Source organism: Myxine glutinosa, chromosome 10 (assembly GCF_964187855.1).
Source record: "Myxine glutinosa chromosome 10, kmMyxGlut1.1, whole genome shotgun sequence".
NCBI lineage: Eukaryota > Metazoa > Chordata > Myxini > Myxiniformes > Myxinidae > Myxine > Myxine glutinosa.
The window spans coordinates 86,712,607-86,729,520 of NC_136270.1; the positions used below are offsets into that span (position 1 = coordinate 86,712,607).

Below are 16,914 nucleotides of genomic sequence, written 5' to 3' on the forward strand. Positions count from 1 at the left end.
ATGTAAATGTTAGTGAAAGATATAATTTGTCGTTTTCTTTCATAAATAGCTTAAACCAGCAGAAATCCAGGAAAATTATCGTTCGGCAACATTTCTTGTCCAGTCAGTACGAGTATTTATTGGCCGTTATTTAGTGGGATCCTCTATGAGTCTATGGTTTATTTGCAGTATTGTTGGCTGTTTAACTAATTGATTAATTAATTAGTAATTAATTATTCTTTAATTAATTCGGGTTCATCGGAGCCGAATAGCAGGATAGCGAATAGCGAATGTTTTTTCCGACTTGTAAATGCCCTTCTTTCGTTTCCTCTTTTAGTATAGAAATAAACCTGTGTTCTTCCTTTACCCTTTTTGGTTCTTTGGCTTCCTCTCATCCGGTCGCTTTAGTCTTTTCCCCATTGGTACCTGTGGCACGATTTGGCCAAGCTCAGAATCGGGTTAGTCGATTGCTAACGGCTCGAATCGCGGATTGCTAAACCGCTCGGCAAATACCATCTTGTCCGTGGTTCAAGCGGTACTCGTCTCCCTGCTTTGCGGAGGGATTGGTAAAGGTATTCGGGAGAACACATTGACCAATAACCCTGACCAATTTCACCCCGCAAAGGAGCGTTATAAGTACCAGGACTAGAGACGGCCAGCTTAACAGGCCAAGGGGATTAACCCCCCCTTGCTAAGGGGAGTGCCGTCTCTGAGATCCGTAGCGATTGGTTAATTATTTAATTAATTAATTAATTTAATTTAATTTTTAAATTTAAATTTAATTTTATTTAATTAATTATTTAATTATTAATTAATTATTTAAGTTGCTCTGTGCTTGATTTATCCTAACGGGATATCATGAGACTCTACTTTCCCTTACTTCATGTCATTTTCCATTTCTAATGGTAGTTGCATCAATCTCTCCATTGCTTAAGCAGAGGTTTAAACACAAATGCACAACAAATATATATTTTTTAAGAAACAAAAGAAAGACGTAGTCATTTTACAACAGATGAAAAATCGTTTTTTGCTAAATGCACATTAGAACAAAAATAGATTCTGCTTAGTTGAAAATAATAAATAAAACAGAATCATGAACGTAGAGAGCTTGCAGATTACCCTGTTTAAGAGCTGAGAGGGGCTCTACATTATTTTTACAACAATAATCTGAGAGTTGATTGATAAGTCAGTGGGCTAACATAAAATAACTTTTTAAGGATGATATATATCTTGGTGAAAATTTTAATATTGAAAACATTTATGTGGAAAATAATATTTTTGTCACACGGATGATAGTAATCTTAACTAATATTCATCTTGTGTTGTACCAATATTTATGATCGCCAATATTATTTTCAGTCTTGTCCAAAAAAAATTCTTCCATGAGCAAACATGAAATAAATATTCCGATGCCACCACTGGAAAAATTTATATAGAGGAATTTCTTCAATCCATTTGAATGCGGTGTATAAAACAATTTTATCAAAACAGAGGAATTACAAACAAAGTAAAATTAATCAGTTAATGCGACTTTTAAAAAGTTTGTCAAAATCAAGTTTCAAAAAACTGAGAAGTGAGATCTCACGTTGTTGAACAGTGCAGACAGGGCAGCATTCACCCTCAGGATAGATGGGGTTGGGGCAGGTGATGGCTGGACATGTTATCTTTTCACATAAAATAGTTCCTTTGTCACAGATACATATCTGACAAGGGTGGGGTTTCCAGACACTGCGGTCTGCGTACATAATACCATCCTGATCACAGCCAACTGTAGGGAGTGGAAGGGTAGAATCAGAAAGCAGTATCACCACTGTAAGTACAGTAAAAAGCTTCATGCAAATGTATTGAAGTAAAATACGACACAATGTCCCCAGTTGATATGATGTAATAATCCCACTTCAGTGTACATTTTAATTTACTAGTAAGATGTGCTGGGTACAATATGGTCAAACAATACAATCATCATCATCATCATCATCATCATCATCATGCACCATGTTCTATAAAGCCAGGTCACCACTTCGACATGCAATACTCAACTGAGTATGCAGGACATTGGAATTTAGCCTGACATATTTTTTTTTATTAACACCATAGGGGAAGGATCGAGCCAAAAACCAAGAAAGTGCCCCTCATTGAAAAAGCGAAGAAAGAAGATGGTAAAAAGTGATAACTAAATGAGATCTCGACGTTTAATTTGTGGCTTGAATTGTTCCAAGTTGATAAAGTCAGGAACATGCTGCTGGGGAAGGCTGTGCCAAAGAGTGGCAATCCCTGGGAAGAAGGAGGAGGAGGCATGGCAATTGGTGCAGAGGATAGGTAGGGCAATGAAGAAAGGGCAATGAGTAGAAGCTAGATGGATGTTATGAACAGAGTGAAAAGAAGGAAGGGCATAAACGCAGAGTATTTGCCAGTAGTGGTCGAAGAGGCACATGCAAGAGACTGTTAAACAGTGGGCCAAAGGTTGGAGATAGCTAGGTAAAGTAGTATTGTTGATCAATCGGGCAGCTTTGGCTTGGATGTGATCCAGCATACTGATGACTGATGGAGGAGCACCACCCCAGACATGGGAGCAGTGTTCCATAATCGGTCTGACTTGGGGTTTGTAGAGGGTGAGTAGCCAATGAGAGTTGAATAATTTTTTTTTCTCTGAAGAGGAAACCAGGTTTCTTGAGGGGTGATTTGGCGATATTGAATATGTGAGGCTGCCTGGAGAGATTTCCGGAGATGATGGCGTTGAGCATAACAATAGAGGAGGACTGCTGGAGTTGAGAGTTGGATGTAAGAAAAAGAGGGCAGGTGGCTGTGTTGATCTAGCTGGATATAAGGAGAGTTTGAATCTTGTATTGATGAGCCCCATTGAAAGATGAGATTGAGATCACAAATTATGAAGGCAACAGATGAGAGAGATGAGATGAGATGAAGGCAACAGATGAGATGAGAACAGATGAGAGGTGATCGGTCGAAGGGACAAGAAGGAGGCATACTGGGATTTATAACTGCTTATATGACAGGATTGTAATATTAGCAGGTGGGGTTCTCATGATGTCATCCAGAGTGGTGTTGGCTGCAAACTGAGCGGCAAAGGTGCTGGATTTTGAAGAGCTGGAGATGGAACCATCAGGGTTGTTAAGAGAAGGAAAAGAAGACTCACAGAAGTTGGTGGAGATGAGCTTTATCAATGCCCAGAAGTCTCGACTGCTGCTGTGGAGAGAGGAAAGCGTGTCGGAGGTCTGCTGAGTAAAAGTGGCTTTGGCCGTGGAGATGATCCGCTTGCAATTGTTGTGGATATATGCTCCACATGCTCCATGACTATGATCTGAATGTGAAGCTTTCCAGGCTTTGAATAGGTTGTTTTTAAAGGAGATAGAGAAAACACAAGATGGAAGAATCACTTGTGGAGTGAGGCTTCTCCACATTTGGATGAGTGGGGTATGTGACGTGACCTACTGAGAAGGATGATTTTAGTGTTTTGGCCTGCTGCAATGGAAGGATCAGTGGAGAAACATGAGTCTTGCCAGGGGTAGCCCACAAATATTTGGCATAGGTTGTCCCAGTTGGCAAGCCACTCAATGGTGAAGATTCACATTAAAAAAAATTCTCGGATCCGAAACAAGGACATTAGAAGATATTACTATCCCTTCCTATCTTCTTTCGTATGCAGCACAAGTCTGCGGGGTAGCATTTATTGGCTGAGGTTGCGGCTGTGCTGCTGATGCAACGCCCTCTTTAGTTTAGAGTATTGTAATTTGTTCAGGGTGCCAGTGACATCTCGAGTACTATTCAAGGACAACATGGGATCTTTAACGTCCAACAACTATTGCCGGCAGATGGCACACCGAGTTAACACACATTGATGAATCACCCTGCACCTGTGAAACACCTGTGTGACAGTATATAGCTGGGTCAGTATTCAAACCCAGGCCTGTCATCTTAGAGGCGAGTGTACGTACCTCTAGGCCATCCTGCTAGCCATCATTTCTTATCTATCTATAATTCCAGTAATCTCTGTGTGTATGTATGTATGTATGTATGTATGTATGTATGTATGTATGTGTGGCGGACACAAAAGCCCACTGGCGTGGTGACATCATTCCACGCACCAAGTGGGCGGTGGCCACGCCCGAGGGGTAGGCGTGGCCTCATGATATACACCGGGCGACCAGCCCGGAGGAGTTCAGTGTTACAGTGTAGTCTTACAATAAAGACGTTTATATGTTACCGCTTGTCCGCTTCCTCCTTGCTCACAAGCAGCGCGCGTAACGCCGCGCTTTACTGGTGACCCTCCACGTTGGATCTGCCGGAGCGATCCTTCCACACGCGACGCCATCGCCATGGCCGACTTCGTCAAACTTCCGGAATTTTGGGAGGCTCAGGCCGAAGTCTGGTTCGTCCAGGCCGAAGCCCAATTTCAGCTTCGGCACCTCACCGGCGATGACACGCGCTATTGCCACGTCGTCGCCTCCCTCTGGCCCGGCACGGCCGCTCGAGTTGTGTCCGTCCTTCGCCACCCACCGGACGGCCACAAGTACGAGGCACTCAAGCGGCTACTCCTAGCCACGTTCAGCCTCACGGACGACACACGGGCCGACCGCCTCCTGGATCTCCCTGAGCTCGGTGAGACGCGCCCGTCGGTCCGAATGGACCATATGCTGTCACTGTTGGGCGACGAAGCCCCCGGTTCGCTATTCCGGGCGCTTTTCCGTCGCCAACTTCCAGCGCAGGTTCGCCTCGCGTTGGCCGGGACCGGGCTAACGGAACCCCGAGCATTGGCGGCCGAGGCGGACAAGTACTTCGCCGCTTCGGACACGCGGGCGAGCGTTGGCGTGGCCGTCACGGCCTTCGACGCTGATGTTCAGCAGCATGTTCCACAGCATCATCTTCTACAGCACGCTGATGTTCCACAGCATCATCTTCTACAGCACGCTGATGTTCAGCAGCATGCTGATACGCACCTCGTGAACGCCGCCACGCCCCGCCCACCGCCGCGGCGAAAACCGCCACCGCGGGGAAACCCATCGACTCCACCGGCCTGGCGGAGCCAGCCGCGCTCCTCCAGCTCCACCACCTGGTGCTGGTTCCACGCCAAGTTCGGCCACGAAGCTCGGCGGTGTCATCCGCCGTGCTCCTTCAACGGGTCGGGAAACGCCCGGGCCGGCGCTCAATTGTGGCGATGAGCGCCGGCCGTTCGAGCAGCCTGCTGTTCATAACGGACACCTTCTCCGGGCGCCGTTACCTGTGCGACACGGGAGCGCAGGTGAGTGTCATTCCCGCCGGCACGTCAGACAAGCACGCCACGGGTGGGGGCCCCGCGCTGCTTGCCGCGAACGGGACGCCCATCCGTACGTACGGAAAACGCTGCCTCTCTCTGCGGTTTGGAGGGCAGGTTTTCCGATGGACGTTCGTCACCGCTGACGTGCCCATGGCACTGCTTGGCGCGGACTTCCTGTGCGCTAATGGGCTCCTGGTCGACGTCAAGCGCAGACGGCTTGTCCAGGCCGAGCTCTCCCCCTGCACGAAGCTCTCCGAGGTAAGCCGGGCAAAGGCGACGTTACCTGGACCGAGCAGATGGACACGGCGTTCACGGGCGCGAAGCTCGCCTTGGCTAACGCCACCATGCTCGCGCACCCGGCACCCGATGCACCGATCGCCCTCACCACCGATGCCTCGGACTACGCGGTGGGCGCGGTGCACGAGCAATGGGTGCGTGGAGCTTGGCAACCGCTGGCATTCTTCAGCCGGCAGCTTCGCCCGCCCGAACGCCGTTACAGTACCTTCGACCGCGAGTTGCTCGGACTTCACTTGGCGGTCAGGCACTTCCGCCATCTGCTCGAGGGCCGGGCGTTCACTGCCTTCGTCGACCACAAGCCGCTGATCTTCGCGATGGGCAAGGTCACCGAGCCGTGGTCGGCCCGGCAGCAGCGTCACCTCTCGGCCGTGTCCGAGTACACGACGGACATCCAGCACGTCGCGGGGAAGGACAACCCGGTGGCGGATTGCCTTTCCCGGGCCGTCGCCCACGCAGTCCACCCTCAGCATCGACTATGCCCGGATGGCAGCGGACCAGGCCGCTGACCCCGACGTCCAGGCCTTGCGGACCGCCGTCACGGGCCTCCGCGTCACCGAGGTGCCGTTCGACGGCGCGGGCGCGGCCCTCTTGTGCGACGTCTCCCTCGGGCGTCCTCGCCCCATTGTGCCCACGGGCTGGCAGCGCCAGGTGTTTGACGCCATCCACGGCCTGTCCCACCCGGGCGCAAGGGCCTCCCAAAGGCTGATCGCCGACAAGTTCGTCTGGCATGGCCTCCGGAAGGCCGTCCGCGACTGGGCCAGGACATGCCTCGCGTGCCAGCGCGCCAAGGTGCACCGGCACACCCAGGCCCCGTTGGCCCCGTTCACGGTGCCGGAACGCCGGTTTGACCATGTCCACGTGGACCTGGTGGGACCTCTGCCCCCCTCGCGGGGTTTCACCCACGTCCTCACCATGGTGGACCGCACCACCCGGTGGCCGGAGGCCGTGCCCTTGGCGTCGACAACGGCGGCCGATGTCGCGCAGGCTTTCATCGCCACCTGGGTCGCCCGGTTCGGCGCCCCCTCAGACATCTCATCCGACCGCGGCCCCCAGTTCACCTCGGAGCTCTGGGGGGCGGTTGCGCAGGGGCTCGGGGTCCGGCTGCACCGAACCACGGCCTACCACCCCCAGGCTAACGGCCTGTGTGAGCGATTTCACCGCTCATTGAAGGCCGCGCTCCGGGCCACCCTCCGCGACGGCGGCTGGGTCGACAGGCTCCCCTGGGTCCTGCTGGGCCTCCGGACGGCGCCCAAGGAGGACCTGCGCGCATCCGCGGCGGAGTTGGTCTTCGGGCAACCGCTGCGGGTGCCGGGCGAGTTCCTCCCCGACTCCACGGCACCATGGTCCGCGGCACAGCAGCGCTCCGCTCTGCAAGAGACCGCCCAGAGGTTCGCCCCGGTGCCAACGGCATGCCACGGGCACCCACCGACGCACGTCGCCCCGGAGCTTCGCACGGCGGCGTACGTCTTCGTCCGCCACGATGCCCATCGGACACCACTGCGGCCCCCGTACGACGGGCCTCTCCGCGTGCTGGAGACCGGGGCGAAGCACTTCACCCTGGACATCGGCGGTACTCCTGACCGCGTTTCGGTAGACCGCCTCAAGCCGGCCCACCTCGATGTGGACCATCCACCGCCAGTGGCCCGACCCCCACGTCGGGGCCGCCCTCCTGCGGGCGGACCCCCGGCACCGCCCAGCCCCGCCGCCACGGCGCCCCCCGGTCCTGCACCCATCCCAGGGGCAGCCAGGGGCATCCCACCTGGTATCCCTGCACCCCGGACGCCGCCGATCGCCAGGGGGCGCTTCGGCCGGGTCATTCGTCTGCCCCGCAAACTGGCCCTCCAGGTGCGCGGGAATTCTGGGGGGGCACGTGTGGCGGACACAAAAGCCCACTGGCGTGGTGACATCATTCCACGCACCAAGTGGGCGGTGGCCACGCCCGAGGGGTAGGCGTGGCCTCATGATATACACCGGGCGACCAGCCCGGAGGAGTTCAGTGTTACAGTGTAGTCTTACAATAAAGACGTTTATATGTTACCGCTTGTCCGCTTCCTCCTTGCTCACAAGCAGCGCGCGTAACGCCGCGCTTTATATGTACTAGGGCATGCCCGTACTATATATAAGCTAGGACGTGCCCGTACGTGGGTGCCCGTTCCTTGCCAAAAAAAAAAAAAAAAAAAATTTGTGTAGGGGTGTGTGTGTGTAAACATCCTAGGGCGTGCCCGTACGTGGGTGCAAAAAAACATGCGTGCAAACAACAACAACAAAAAAAAACTTTGAAACCACGTGGCAGTAACGACCACAGAACCCCCCCCCCCCCCTCTATTTACATGAATGGTTTGGTCCATTCGCAACGACCACAGAACCCCCCCCTCTATTTACATGCAATGGTTTGGTCCAAAGCGAACGGCTTGCAGTGTTTGGTAAAGAAATCGCCATAGCTCGGTAACTACTTCTCCGATTAATATGAAACCTTGAAAAGGCACATCCTCGGGTCCCCAGCAATATACCTGGCAAGTTTAAAGTATATCGGACCGGTAGTTGTCGAGAAACAGCGGTCACAGACAAACATACACACATACACACATACACACATACACACATACACACATACACACATACACACAGAGATTAATGGAATTATAGATAGATGTATGTATGTATGTATGTCTGTGACCGCTGTTTCTCGACAACCACGGGTCCGATATACTTTAAACTTGCCAGGTATATTGCTGGGGACCCGAGGATGTGCCTTTTCAAGGTTTCATATTAATCGGACAAGTAGTTACGGAGCTATGTCCAAAAAACGATTCAACGAATCAGAGAGCAGCGAGCTATCACGTGTGCCGAACGTGGCGAACAGACTCTGCCTCGGACGGCACATTTGAGAGCGTATTCATTTATTTCACGTTGGAAAACTATGTTGCCGTTAAACTATGTTTTAAAACTAATTACGTGCACGCTATGGCGATTTCTTTACCAAACTCCGCAAGCCGTTCGCTTTGGACCAAACCATTTCATGTAAATAGAGGGGGGGGGATTGTCACCGTACTCGCAAGCCGTTCGCTTTGGACCAAACCATTTCATGTAAATAGAGGGGGGGGGGATATAATTTTAGATATATATATAGTACGGGCATGCCCTAGTGAATTAAAAAGACATTAGCTGCCAATGTACAAATCAACGCAGATTAATGGGATTTGAATCCAACGTCAGGGAGTTGTGGGCTGAGAAGGTAAAACCATACAGACTAACCTTAATTCTCTCAGCAAGATTTTTTGGCCCCTTTTCCAAAATAATGACTTTCAGAAAGGTGCCCAAAAAAGACATCGTCACACAATTTTTCTTATAATGCAGTACTGCACAGAAAGTTCATGATATGTACCTGATGACACTCGACTAGACATCTCAGGAGCATTGAGGACTTACTTATGTTGCTATTTCATTGTTTAACCTCAGCAAAACACCTGCCATCGCCCGCTCAGTAAATTGACATGTCAAGCCATCTTTGTGGACTCTCACCACATCTAGCTTGATGAAACTGAGCATTGAAGTTAATATTTACAAGTGTGACATTTCCAAATTGTACACACAAAATGGTCCAATTTTTCACTTTCACCCATCATTTCCCATACATTTCTCTTTCTCTCCTTTCCATTTACTCCCCTCTTCTTTCCCCTTCTTCATCTTCCTCCCCATTCTAGCAACCTTTACCTTACTGCACTCTATCACTTCAACCCCTCTCCTCCCTCCTATCTTTACTACGCGTGTCAATCTCTCCCCCAATCCCAAAGTCAAGGACTTACTGATGTTGCTGGAATATATCTGAAAATAAGATGTTGATGAAACATTGAGATTCCTTTCTATCAAAGTGAAGTTGCATAATGGTTAGTGGGTTCATCTCGGAGGTGTCTGGGTCGATTCTGCCCTCGATTTGGTCATATCGGTTAGTCTCGGAGGTGCCTGGGTCGATTCTGCCCTTGATTGAGTCATATGGGTTAGTCTCGGAGGTGCCTGGATCGATTCTGCCCTTGATTGAGTCATATGGTTTAGTCTCAGAGGTGCCTGGGTCGATTCTGCCCTTGATTGAGTCATATGGGTTAGTCTCGGAGGTGCCTGGGTCGATTCTGCCCTTGATTGAGTCATATGGGTTAGTCTCGGAGGTGCCTGGGTCGATTCTGCCCTAGATTGAGTCATATGGGTTAGTCTCGGAGGTGCCTGGGTCGATTCTGCCCTTGATTGAGTCATATGGTTTAGTCTCAGAGGTGCCTGGGTCGATTCTGCCCTTGATTGAGTCATATGGGTTAGTCTCGGAGGTGCCTGGGTCGATTCTGCCCTTGATTGAGTCATATGGTTTAGTCTCGGAGGTGCCTGGGTCGATTCTGCCCTTGATTGAGTCATATGGTTTAGTCTCGGAGGTGCCTGGGTCGATTCTGCCCTTGATTGAGTCATATGGGTTAGTCTCGGAGGTGCCTGGGTCGATTCTGCCCTTGATTGAGTCATATGGGTTAGTCTTGGAGGTGCCTGGGTCGATTCTGCCCTTGATTGAGTCATATGGGTTAGTCTCGGAGGTGCCTGGGTCGATTCTGCCCTTGATTGAGTCATATGGGTTAGCCTCGGAGGTGCCTGGGTCGATTCTGCCCTTGAGTGAGTCATATGGGTTAGTCTCGGAGGTTCCTGGGTCAGTTCTGCCCTTTATTGAGTCATATGGGTTAGTCTCAGAGGTGCCTGGGTCAATTCTGCCCTGGATTGAGGCATATCGGTTAGTCTAGGAGGTGCCTGGGTCAATTCTGCCCTGGATTGAGTCATATGGGTTAGTCTCGGAGGTGCCTGGGTCGATTCTGCCCTGGATTGAGTCATATGGGTTAGTCTCAGAGGTGCCTGGGTCGATTATGCCCTGGATTGAGTCATATGGGTTAGTCTCAGAGGTGCCTGGGTCAATTCTGCCCTTTATTGAGTCATATGGGTTAGTCTCGGAGGTGCCTGGGTCAATTCTGCCCTTGATTTGGTCATATGGTTTAGTCTCGGAGGTGCCTGGGTCGATTCTGCCCTTGATTGAGTCATATGGGTTAGTCTCAGAGGTGCCTGGGTCGATTCTGCCCTGTATTGAGTCATATGGGTTAGTCTCAGAGGTGCCTGGGTCGATTCTGCCCTGGATTGAGTCATATGGGTTAGTCTCAGAGGTGCCTGGGTCGATTCTGCCCTGGATTGAGTCATATGGGTTAGTCTCAGAGGTGCCTGGGTCGATTCTGCCCTGGATTGAGTCATATGGGTTAGTCTCAGAGGTGCCTGGGTCGATTCTGCCCTAGATCTAGTCATATGGGTTAGTCTCAGAGGTGCCTGGGTCGATTCTGCCCTGGATTGAGTCATATGGGTTAGTCTAGGAGGTGCCTGGGTCGATTCTGCCCTGGATTGAGTCATATGGGTTAGTCTAGGAGGTGCCTGGGTCGATTCTGCCCTGGATTGAGTCATATGGGTTAGTGTAGGAGGTGCCTGGGTCGATTCTGCCCTGGATTGAGTCATATGGGTTAGTCTAGGAGGTGCGTGGGTCGATTCTGCCCTGGATTGAGTCATATGGGTTAGTCTAGGAGGTGCCTGGGTCGATTCTGCCCTGGATTGAGTCATATGGGTTAGTCTCAGAGGTGCCTGGGTCGATTCTGCCCTGGAATGAGTCATATGGGTTAGTCTGAGAGGTGCCTGGGTCGATTCTGCCCTTGATTGAGTCATATGGGTTAGTCTCGGAGGTGCCTGGGTCGATTCTGCCCTTGATTGAGTCATATGGGTTAGTCTCGGAGGTGCCTGAGTCGATTCTGCCCTTGATTGAGTCATATGGGTTAGTCTTGGAGGTGCCTGGGTCGATTCTGCCCTTGATTGAGTCATATGGGTTAGTCTCGGAGGTGCCTGGGTCGATTCTGCCCTTGATTGAGTCATATGGGTTAGTCTCGGAGGTTCCTGGGTCAGTTCTGCCCTTTATTGAGTCATATGGGTTAGTCTCAGAGGTGCCTGGGTCGATTCTGCCCTGGATTGAGAGAGATCACGGCGAGGTCACGTCTTTTCGAAGCTGCTCCATGCGCTCACGCTCTCGAAGCTAAGTGATCTATCACAATCGTGTTTTTGTCGAGACTGTATCTATCTTTCGGTGTGTGTACCTATAGCGTATCTTTTGGAAAATTTTCGGTGCTAATTTTTCGTACATGTATACACAATCGTCGGTTAATGGTATCGAGTATTCTGCGGCCTAGTACTCGTAGGCTTAGACTACCGTACCGTCTCCGACCTCGTGGTTTTTTCTCTCAGTGAATCGTCGAATGCGCTGAAATTATTTTCGGTCTCTGTTTCGTACCAGTCGTTCACCCCGTACCTCCTTGTTTAATATCTGTACTCACAAAAAAAACAAAAAAACCCCAAAAAAAATATTTCCTTCCCAGGTCTTATTCGTTTATTTGTTGTTCTTTTTGTTCGTTCGTTCTTCGTTCGCGATCACGCGGCTAGAAATGTATAATCTCTCCCCTGAACAACTATTTTCTCTCATATATTATAACACCCTTTTCTTCTTTTCCTACAAAAGGATGCTTTCGTCTTGCTCACCAAATCTATTCATTCCAAAAAATATATATAATACCATCTCTTACAGTTCCTCCTTTCTACATTCCCTAAACTATCCAGAACTCCATCCCTCCTCCAGTGTCCTCAAACGTATTTTTGACTCAAAGGTCTCAAACTCATTTTGCAAAAAATGTTCGTTTCCCATGATTCGTACACTTTTCAAAATCCAATCTCACCCCTCCCCTCCAAATCCTCCCCATCACCCATCCCTTTCAAATCTTCCCCCTTGCCCCTTCCCTCCCCTCCCTCCTAAACTCCCCCCACACCCCTCTCCTCCGAGACTCTCCCTCGCTCCTCCCCTCCTAGACTCCCCTCTCACCCCTCCTCCTCAAAGCATCCTCCCTGCTTCTTCCCCCTTCCAACTTTAACCTTCATCTCCCCAAACCTTCTGCCTCGCTCTTCTCCCTCCTCAAATAACACCTCACTGTGCCTCACCCAATCTCCATCAAACCTTTTGTCCGCCCCATTCTTCCCTTTCTCCATGTCCGCCCCATTCTTCCCTTTCTCCAAGCTATTCTGAAATCTCTGAAATCTCTGACACACCTTCAACAGCTCTCCCTACCTCTTCCTCCTCTTCCACATCTTACCCTACCCCTCCCCCCCCTGTTCTGGACCCGATGCTCCCCCTTCCTCTTCATTAACGGTATGGACCTCAAACATCCGGGGCCTTCGCTCAAACTTGACTGACCTCTCCATACAGGTTGCTTCTGACAAACCAGATGTGATCTGCTTAACAGAAACTTTCATCCTTCATGATGTCTCTGATGCCTTGGTATCTCTCCCAGGTTACTCCCTCCTCCGGTATGATAGACCTGAGCCTCGTCCTGGAGGTGGGGTTGCTATCTTTATAAAAAACTCTCTTCCTCACTCGCCCTCCACTGCCCTCTCTCCACCTCACCCCCAGGAATACCTTTGGCTACGGCTTCCCCTTCGCTCCCACCTTTTGTTCATATGTGTGTTGTACCGTCCACCAAACAGCGATGACTCCATCTACATCTCACTGTCTGATAATATGGACCAACTTCTATCTACCCATCCCAACTCTCTCTTCCTCATATGTGGTGATTTCAATTGTCACCATGCCAGTTAGCTGGGTGTGGGTACCTCTCTCACCAGCCATGGCTCTTCAGCAAAGGACTTCTGCGACTCACTGGGACTGACACAATCTGTCAATTTCCCGACCCGGATCTCAGTCAACGGAGCATCTTCTCTCCTGGATTTGGTTATGACAAACTTCCCTGAAAATGTCTGCTGCTCTTCTTCTGCTCCAATCGGCTCATCTGATCATGTGCTTGTCAAAGTGGACATCTCTCTGACCATTCTCAGAGAGCCTCCTCAGCGTCGACGAGTCTGGCATTTCACTCAAGCCAACTGGCACGGTCTTCAAGCAGCCATCAATCATCTGGACTGGTCTCCCATCTCTACCGCCTCTGACATCAACTCATCCTGGGAATTCTTACAAAGTTAATTGCTCTCTCTCATGCACAGATTTATACCATCTCGTCTTCAGTTGTCATACCCTTCCTCCCGTCCATGGTACACGGAATATTGTGGTGAGGCTGTTGCCCTGAAACAACTTGCTTTCGTCTCCTGGAAAGCAAATCCAACGGAAGGAAATCTCATTTCCTTTCACAAAGCCCGAAACAAGTGTGTGTCCACCCTCAGGAGAGCCAGGAAACAATATCTCACCATTCTCAAGACCGAACTCTCTTATCTGTCTCCCTCTTCCAAATCCTGGTGGCGTCTGGTCAAATCTGTTTCTGGTGTTTGTTCCCCCTCCATCCCCTCCCTCACCTCAAACGGCTTAACGGCTGACTCCGCACGTGAAAAAGCTGAATGCCTCAACTCTGTGTTTGCCTCTAAATCTTGTGTCCCAAACCCATCCCTCTCTGTACCCACCGTACCCAGTCGTACCCAGCTGCTCCTGGACTCTCTGTCCTTTCCTCCTGACAAGGTGGAAAAGTTTCTGTCAACCCTCGACTCTGATTCTGCAACTGGTCCTGACGGCATCAGCCCACGGGTCCTAAAATCATGTTCTTCTGCTCTTTCACTCCCTCTTTCTGTTCTCTTCACCCTCTCTTTTGCTCAAGGTCATCTGCCATCTGCTTGGAAATCAGCCAACATCACCGGTTTGCACAAAAAAGGTGCAAAAACAGATCCCAGCAACTACAGACCAATCAGCCTTCTCCCAATTATCAGCAAAGTCATGGAATCCATCATTGCTTCAGATATTAAATCTTTCCTCTTCTCCAATGGCTTGATCTCTGATCATCAATTTGGTTTCAGACCTGGTCACTCTACTCTGGACATGCTGCTTCTGCTTTCTCAACAATGGATGGAGGTCCTCAACGCCAAACAGGAAATTAGAGCTGTCTCCCTTGACATTTCACGTGCCTTCGATACGGTCTGGCACCCTGCTCTGCTCACCAAACTCTCCTCCTTTGGTATCCATGGAAATCTCCACGCATGGCTGGCGGACTTCCTCTCTGGTCGTAGTCAACGTGTGGCCCTGAATGGGTTTCTCTCATCTCCTCTTCCTGTTCAGGCTGGAGTTCCCCAAGGTAGTGTTCTGGGCCCTGTGCTTTTTCTGGTCTTCATCAATGATCTCTCTGACTCTCTTGAAAATCCTCTCTATCTCTTTGCTGACGACTCTACTCTCTGTCGCTCCATTCCTCATCCCTCAGATCGGCAGTCTGCAGCCTCCTCACTCTCTGCAGACCTGGACAAAATCACAGACTGGTCAAACAAGTGGAACATGTCTTTCAATCCTGACAAATCTCACACTCTTACAATGTCTCTCCGAAAGGACCGACTGGACAACCCTCCCATCTACTTTCTCAACAATCCTCTCCAAGAAGTTCTGTCGCTCAAGCTTTTGGGTCTCACTATCTGCCATGATCTTTCTTGGGAAAACCACATTTCCAAGCTGGCCTCCAAAGCCAGTCGCCGACTGGGCATCCTCCGTCGTGCGAAGTCCTTCCTTGGCACACCTGAGCTCCTCACCACATACAAGGCTTTCATCCGCAGCTCAATGGAATACTGTTCCCCCCTCTGGGCTGGTGCTCCTGCCTCACACCTTGCTCGGCTTCACGCTGTTGAGGCCAAAGCTTTCAGAATCATTGGAATCTCCTGCGATGTAGTCAACACCGAGGGCCTTTCACTCACTCACCGCAGGCAAGTTGGTCGTCTTTCTGTCTTCTACCGACTCCTCTCCGGCCTTGCTCCCCCAGCTCTCTCTGTGCTCTGTCCCCCCAATATTCCTTCAGGTCGCACAAGATCTGCCTGCAACCCTCTTATGGTTAAACTGCCAAAGTCTAGGCTCTCTGCTCACCTTCACTCTTTCATTCCCCTTTTCTCCCGCCTCTGGAACAAACTCCCCCACTCCCTTCAATCCCACTCCTCCCTCCAGGTCTTTAAAACAGCTGTTCACCACCATCTCTTATCTTCCCCCATCGAAAACCTTGATCTTTTCTACCCCCGGTAATTCACCCCAGAGTCCTTGCAGTGTTCATATGTTTTATTCCTCTCCCACCTCCCCCCAAGTCCTCCCGATGTCCCTGCTCTCAAATGTTGTGTTTGTGTCCTTCCCCCTCTTCCCCCTCTCTTTTGTGTCCTTCCCCCTCTCTCCCCATCTTGTCTGCCACTCCCCTTGTTTTTTGTGTTTTGTGTGTCGGTTTGTCTTTTTGTGTGATTAATGTTAGCTCTTTCACGAGCCTCGATCTTGTATACAAAAAAAACAAAAAAAAAAACAAGGTGCCTTGGTCGATTCTGCCCTTGATTGAGTCATATGGGTTAGTCTAGGAGGTGCCTGGGTCGATTCTGCCCTGGATTAAGTCATGTGGGTTAGTCTCAGAGGTGCCTGGGTCGATTCTGCCCTAGATTGAGTCATATGGGTTAGTCTCAGAGGTGCCTGGGTCGATTCTGCCCCTGGATTGAGTCATATGGGTTAGTGTAGGAGGTGCCTGGGTCGATTGTGCCCTGGATTGAGTCATATGGGTTAGTCTAGGAGGTGCCTGGGTCGATTCTGCCCTGGATTGAGTCATATGGGTTAGTCGAGGAGGTGCCTGGGTCGATTCTGCCCTGGATTCTGCCCTGGTTAATTTTATGTGTCTGTTTGTCTTTCTGTGTGATTAATGTTCGCTCTTTCACGAGCCTCGATCTTGTATACAAAAAAAAAATAATAAAAAAATAAAAAAAATATATGGGTTAGTCTCAGAGGTGCCTGGGTCGATTCTGCCCTGGATTGAGTCATATGGGTTAGTCTCAGAGGTGCCTGGGTCGATTCTGCCCTTGATTGAGTCATATGGGTTAGTCTCGGAGGTGCCTGGGTCGATTCTGCCCTTGATTGAGTCATATGGGTTAGTCTAGGAGGTGCCTGGGTCGATTCTGCCCTTGATTGAGTCATATGGGTTAGTCTCGGAGGTGCCTGGGTCGATTCTGCCCTTGATTGAGGCATATGGGTTAGTCTAGGAGGTGCCTGGGTCGATTCTGCCCTTGATTAATGTTAGCTCTTTCACGAGCCTCGATCTTGTATACAAAAAAAAACAAAAAAAAAACAAGGTGCCTGGGCCGATTCTGCCCTGGATTGAGTCATATGGGTTAGTCTCAGAGGTGCCTGGGTCGATTCTGCCCTAGATTGAGTCATATGGGTTAGTCTCAGAGGTGCCTGGGTCGATTCTGCCCCTGGATTGAGTCATATGGGTTAGTGTAGGAGGTGCCTGGGTCGATTGTGCCCTGGATTGAGTCATATGGGTTAGTCT

At 50.3% G+C, this 16,914-nt stretch overlaps 1 protein-coding gene across 1 annotated transcript in view; it reads right to left on the reverse strand.

The window, feature by feature from the left end:
* The window catches only part of LOC137433434 (uncharacterized), a 232,225-nt gene that overhangs the window by 187,066 nt on the left and 28,245 nt on the right, over positions 1–16,914 (reverse strand). The window contains exon 2 of the mRNA XM_078785841.1: positions 1,565–1,747. Within this exon, the coding sequence (XP_078641967.1) occupies positions 1,565–1,747 (183 nt within the window). The remainder of the gene's footprint in view (positions 1–1,564; positions 1,748–16,914) is intronic.